The 6,268-nt window shown below is 46.3% G+C and overlaps 2 protein-coding genes across 4 annotated transcripts; both read left to right on the top strand.

Moving 5' to 3' along the window:
• Positions 1-315: 315 nt before the first annotated feature.
• On the top strand, positions 316-4,720 carry LOC149427446 (rho-related GTP-binding protein RhoG). Its single transcript, XM_089668030.1, has one exon. The coding sequence runs from the start codon at positions 339-341 to the stop codon at positions 912-914; it is 576 nt and encodes a 191-aa protein (XP_089524156.1). The 5' UTR covers positions 316-338; the 3' UTR covers positions 915-4,720.
• On the top strand, positions 1,882-4,772 carry LOC149427445 (uncharacterized). 3 transcript variants are annotated; one of them, XM_089668029.1, is made up of 3 exons: positions 1,883-4,006; positions 4,067-4,126; positions 4,187-4,772. In XM_089668029.1, exons 1-3 carry the CDS (start codon positions 3,679-3,681, stop codon positions 4,744-4,746), a joined length of 948 nt encoding a protein of 315 aa, XP_089524155.1. In that variant the 5' UTR covers positions 1,883-3,678; the 3' UTR covers positions 4,747-4,772. The 3 variants fall into 3 exon arrangements, with proteins under 3 accessions (XP_089524154.1, XP_089524155.1, XP_089524153.1); XM_089668028.1 differs by having other exon boundaries at positions 1,882-4,006; positions 4,067-4,772; XM_089668027.1 differs by having other exon boundaries at positions 1,883-4,126.
• The last annotated feature ends 1,496 nt before the right edge of the window (positions 4,773-6,268 follow it).

Below are 6,268 nucleotides of genomic sequence, written 5' to 3'. Positions count from 1 at the left end.
GGTGGGGAGGGTAAAATCTTCTTCAAACTCTGATTTCCCAGCTACCAGCTGAAGCCGTTGTGCTGGAGTCTTCTGTCATTGAAGGTTTGGGCGTTCCCCATTGTTTAAATTACATTGACTTCTACAAGAGGAGTAAGACTCTGCAATATTTAGGGGAGATCTTGCTGTTGGTGTGCCCTATCATTGTGAAGAAGCCAGTTGGTTGTCCAGCCCCCGCCTATTCAAGATATTGGTTTTAGGGAGACTTATCCTTGCCAGATATGTTCGATGTTGAAGTTTCGTACATCTGACTTCATTCTTTCTTTTCCAGGTTGCTGAGATTGGACACAACGAAAACAATGCAGAGCATCAAGTGTGTGGTAGTCGGGGATGGAGCTGTAGGGAAAACTTGTCTTCTCATCTGTTACACCACCAATGCTTTCCCCAAGGAATACATCCCCACAGTGTTTGACAACTACAGTGCCCAGAGCACAGTGGATGGAAAAACCGTGAGCCTAAACTTGTGGGACACAGCCGGCCAGGAAGAGTATGACCGACTAAGGACATTGTCTTACCCCCAGACCAATGTCTTCATCATCTGCTTCTCCATTGCCAGTCCACCATCTTACGAGAACGTAAAGCACAAGTGGTATCCTGAAGTGGGCCACCATTGTCCTAACGTTCCCATCCTCCTGGTGGGCACCAAGAAGGATCTGAGAAGCAACCCGGATGTCATCAAAAAGCTAAAGGAGCAGAACCAGCTTCCAATCACCTACCAACAAGGCGTCAGCTTGTCCAAGCAGATCCACGCAGTGAAGTACATGGAGTGCTCAGCGCTGAACCAAGAAGGCATCAAAGAGGTTTTCTCAGAGTCAGTGAGAGCCGTCCTCAACCCGAATCCAGTTAAAAAGAAGAGTCCATGCTTCTTACTGTGAAAAGAAGATGCCTCCAAGATGATAATCTCGTCACTGTGACCTCCTTCTGTTGATCTCAGATCACGTGACTTTGTCCTGAAGAACCACAGCCTAAGTAGACCTCAAAGACCAACATTACAGACTCTTCTATGTGTTCCTTACGTAAGATGTTCAGTAGACCAAAGAAGCCCCTGATGGAGGCTAATATTTCAGACACCTCCAGCAATGAATTCAATGATTTTGTCTATTCCTCTGTCGGGTACAACATTTTGCACCTCAGATCATTCCTGGAATATGAGAAGATGTCTCATGCTTTGTGTTGACACCACCTGATATTTTTTGAAGTGAAAAACACAACTATGCAAATTCTTCTTACATGATGAGATATTTTAATCACAATGCCGCATTTTTAAATTTTTTTCATCATAATCGTGTCTTCTTTTTAATTTTTTTTTTCTGCTTCTTGAAGAACCAGCAGCCGTATTACAATATGTGAAGCTTGAAGATGCGGATGAACTCTTGCTTGGCGCTATTTGCATCTAAACTGGCCAGATAATGTCATTCCAATGCAAAAAAAAACCAACCTGTGAAAAACTGCAATTTTGGGGTCCCTATGGCTCTAACAGTGAATCCCCATGAGGAATAATTTTAACATCAGAGTTTTTGTGTGGCCACCACCTGTGTACAGCAAGTCATAAGTGGTCAGGTCTGAAGGAGACCATTTATGAGCTTCTCCTCTGATTCTGCAACTCCTGGTATAACACAGAATTGTCACCCTTGGTATCCCCCCATCATGCCTCTTCTGAGTTCCTCCTCAGTCTGATAAGGTTAGAAGGCACAAAAGTGACTTTCTTCTGCTTTCACGTTATATTATGCCCCACAAATATTGGGATGAAGAGGACTCCAGAAAGCCACGTCCGATGGACGCCGAAGACACAGGATTTCATGGAACAGCAGCTCCTAGCTGCTTCCTGCGTGTGAACTTCCCAGTGTCACTGGCCTGGAGCTCGGCTGTCTATGGAGGTGACGTAAGGGTGCACAGATGAAGTGTCCTTACCCCCGGGGACAAGGCAGGAAGAGCCTCACTCTGGAATGTTGGTGGCTTCCTCAGCTAAAGAAAATGAAACCAAATTAGTAACTGGCTATAACTTCAATAGTTATTTTAACATCTCCACGAATAAAGTATCCATAGGAGTCCTTCTCTAAAGTGAACCTGCCATTGGTAGAGAGCTAACGAGCCACAATAAATGTCCAGTAGGCCACGTGCCCACAATTTTTATACGGCACGCGAACTATAGAGAGGTGCTTGTTTTGAAGGACACAGGAAAGGGGTGGAGGGGTGCCACAGCTCCGACTTAGAAATGTACATACTGTGCCGAATTTCAGGGTGTTTAGGGGGTCACACTGAAGAGGTACTAACCACAGATTCAGGTACTCTGTTCCAACACGTCTGCACTATAGAGACCGGACATTTCCCAACCGGTGCCAAATACTCTATAGGTGACAGTGATCCCAGATTATCCATTTGGTCTTGGATCATGTTTGAAGATCCAAAGTAGAGCGATGAAGGACTTCTTCCATCGTCGGCTATCAATACAGCTGGTGCCCAACAGTCAGAGTAGCTTGTGTGACCATACACGGGGCTCTACGAGGAGTTAGCAGGCACTCTCCAAGTCAACAAAAAACTGAAATATCATCATAGTTCTCTTGTAGGCATTCAAGATGACACAACAGAAGAATTGACTAGGTCATAAATATGGAGTACATAAATCAATGCCAATTCTTTGTGCACCAATGAAGACAAGTGGATACTGGAGAAAAAGAAGAGCAGTGACTTCTTCACGGCCATAAAAGTGTCATCAGATAAAGGATATTTAACTGATAAGCCACATTACCCACCATATGATAAACTCTTCCAGCTTCTTGCCAGAAATGAACACTTATAAACTTCTCATAGAACCCCCAAGGAATCCTCATGGAACTTTCATAAAACTTTCAGTGAACCCTTATGGAATCATTGTGGAACCCTCAGAAAAACCTCCTGGAATCCGTTTGGAGCTCTTATAAAACCCTCATTAAATCTTTGAGAAACTTTCACTAAACCCTCATTGAATCATTATGAAGCCCTCAAAAAACCCTATTGAAATCCTTGTGGAACCCTCATAAAACCTTCAAAGTGCCCTCATAGAATCTTTGTGGAAGTCTCAAAGAAGGGCTGTGGACCTCATTAGATCCTCATGAAACCCTCGTGCAACCCTCATGGATCCCCCATGGAGTCCTCATGAAATCCTCATGGATCCCCTCTGAACCCCTTATGGAGTCCTCATGAAACCCTCATGGATCTCCTGTGAAACCCTTTTGGAGTCCTCATGGATTGTTCATGTTTCTTGGCCTAGTTTGCCAAATCTTTATATTTTATGTCATATATCAGACCACAGGAACACAGTATATCTGTTTGCTAAACCTTGTAGAACACAAACATCTCTTTCTGGCCAGTATGTATATTTTTATAGATCTGTGTAAGTGAGGTATCAGTAGTGTACTTGGATAGATGCATCAAGGTGCCCATAGTTGCAAGATTTTCTATGGACTGATGGTGACATACGCAATCCACATCCGTCAAGCATACTGGTTTACACATCGTAGACACCCCCATGGCCAGCTTAGTTCTGGGGAACCAAAGAAACATTCCTGCGTAGCCAGGGGGTGTCTGGACAGATTGGGGTGGCCCATAGTCTACATAGTATATAGGCCCATAGTCAAGGGCTACTAGTCCTTTCCTGATATGACTGGTGACAAGATTGGTCCACAGTCGTCTTATATCTATGGGCACATTGAGAAGACAATTAGAACAGAAGATGTATGGAAGGAAGGTCTGAGAGCAGAAGATGTATGGAAGGAAGGTCTGAGAGCAGAAGATGTATGCAAGGAAGGTCTCAGAGCAGAAGATGTATGGAAGGAAGGTCTCAGTGCAGCAGATGTATGGAAAGAAGGTCTCAGAGCAGAAGATGTATGGAAGGCAGGTCTTAGAGCAGAAGATGTATGGAAGGAAGGTCTCAGAGCAGAAGATGTATGGAAGGAAGGTCTCAGAGCAGCAGATGTATGGAAGGAAGGTCTCAGAGCAGCAGATGTATGGAAGGCAGGTCTAAGAGCAGAAGATGTATGCAAGGCAGGTCTAAGAGCAGAAGATGTATGGAAGGAAGGTCTCAGAGCAGAAGATGTATGGAAGGAAGGTCTGAGAGCAGCAGATGTATGGAAGGAAGGTCTGAGAGCAGCAGATGTATGGAAGGAAGGTCTCAGAGCAGAAGATGTATGGAAGGAAGGTCTCAGAGCAGCAGATGTATGGAAGGAAGGTCTCAGAGCAGAAGATGTATGGAAGGAAGGTCTCAGAGCAGCAGATGTATGGAAGGAAGGTCTCAGAGCAGAAGATGTATGGAAGGAAGGTCTCAGAGCAGAAGATGTATGGAAGGAAGGTCTCAGAGCAGAAGATGTATGGAAGGAAGGTCTCAGAGCAGAAGATGTATGGAAGGAAGGTCTCAGAGCAGAAGATGTATGGAAGGAAGGTCTCAGAGCAGAAGATGTATGGAAGGAAGGTCTCAGAGCAGAAGATGTATGGAAGGAAGGTCTCAGAGCAGCAGATGTATGGAAGGAAGGTCTCAGAGCAGCAGATGAAAGAAGTTCAATATTTTATCTACTCAACCATCAGTATCTAACTCAGGGTTCCATGGTTTGTGTCCCGTCAGTACTCAGATCGCTGTGTTCCTGGTATACGCCTCGTAGCCGCTGTTTTCTCTATCAATATTTCTTAATAAAGAATATTATATTTATCGTTGTGTCTCTGAAGTCACACTAAATAAAGAACCACCCTTTTATAGAATAGATTATGGGTACGAGCTCTGATCTCCAGGCAAAAAATCCAATTCTACTCATGAAGTATTTATTAATTGGTGATCGGTCTGATGACTGTGCCAGTATCTGGAGCCATGACCTGTGACCAGCATGATGGCTGTGCCAGTATCTGGAGCCATGACTGGTGATCAGTCTGATGACTGTGCCAGTATCTGGAGCCATGACTGGTGATCAGTCTGATGACTGTGCCAGTATCTGGAGCCATTACCGGTGACCAGCATGATGGCTGTGCCAGTATCTGCAGCCATGACTGGTGATCGGTCTGATGACTGTGCCAGTATCTGGAACCATGACTGGTGATCGGTCTGATGACTGTGAGAGTATCTGGAGCCATGACTGGTGACCAGCATGATGGCTGTGCAGGTATCTGGAGCCATGACCCGTGACCAGCATGATGGCTGTGCCAATATCTGGAACCATGACTGGTGATCGGTCTGATGACTGTGCCAGTATCTGGAGCCATGACTGGTGATCAGTCTGATGACTGTGCCAGTATGTGGAGCCATTACCGGTGACCAGCATGATGGCTGTGCCGGTATCTGGAGCCATGACTGGTAATCAGTATGATGACTGTGCCGGTATCTGGAGCCATGACTGGTGATCGGTCTGATGACTGTGCCAGTATCTGGAGCCATTACTGGTGATCGGTCTGATGAATGTGCCGGTATCTGGAGCCATGACTGGTGACCAGCATGATGGCTGTGCCAGTATCTGGAGCCATGACTGGTGATCAGTCTGATGACTGTGCCAGTATCTGGAGCCATTACCGGTGACAAGCATGATGGCTGTGCCAGTATCTGGAGCCATGACTGGTGATCGGTCTGATGACTGTGCCAGTATCTGGAACCATGACTGGTGATCAGTCTGATGACTGTGCCAGTATGTGGAGCCATTACCGGTGACCAGCATGATGGCTGTGCAGGTATCTGGAGCCATGACTGGTAATCAGTATGATGACTGTGCCGGTATCTGGAGCCATGACTGGTGATCGGTCTGATGACTGTGCCAGTATCTGGAGCCATGACTGGTGATCGGTCTGATGAATGTGCCGGTATCTGGAGCCATGACTGGTGACCAGTCTGATGACTGTGCCGGTATCTGGAGCCATGAACCGTGACCAGCATGATGACTGTGCCGGTATCTGGAGCCATGACCCGTGACTAGAATGATGGCTGTGCCAGTATCTGGAGCCAGGACCGGTGATCAGTCTGATGACTGTGCTGGTCTCTGGAGCCATTACCGGTGATCGGCCTGATGACTGTGCTGGTATCTGGAGCCATGACTGGTGACCAGCATGATGGCTGTGCAGGTATCTGGAGCCATGACTCAGGATCAGTCTGATGACTGTGCCAGTATCTGGAGCCATGACCCGTGACTAGCATGATGGCTGTGCCAGTATCTGTAGCCATGACTGGTGATCAGCCTGATGACTGTGCCGGTATCTGGAGCCATTACCGGTGATCAGC

This window comes from Staurois parvus, unplaced genomic scaffold (assembly GCF_062004578.1).
Source record: "Staurois parvus isolate SC_StPar_1 unplaced genomic scaffold, SC_StPar_1.0 ptg003756l, whole genome shotgun sequence".
Lineage (NCBI taxonomy): Eukaryota > Metazoa > Chordata > Amphibia > Anura > Ranidae > Staurois > Staurois parvus.
This window is presented reverse-complemented; position numbering and strand designations above follow the sequence as displayed.

What these genes read in the sequence shown, in the direction of transcription:
- LOC149427446 (XM_089668030.1), top strand. Translation starts at nt 339, where the DNA reads ATGCAGAGCATCAAGTGTGTGGTAGTCGGGGATGGAGCTGTAGGGAAA.
- LOC149427445 (XM_089668028.1), top strand. Translation starts at nt 3,679, where the DNA reads ATGACTGGTGACAAGATTGGTCCACAGTCGTCTTATATCTATGGGCAC. An exon ending in AGCAGATGTATGGAAGGAAG is followed by an intron (nt 4,007 to 4,066) that starts GTCTCAGAGCAG and finishes TATGCAAGGCAG; the next exon opens with GTCTAAGAGCAGAAGATGTA.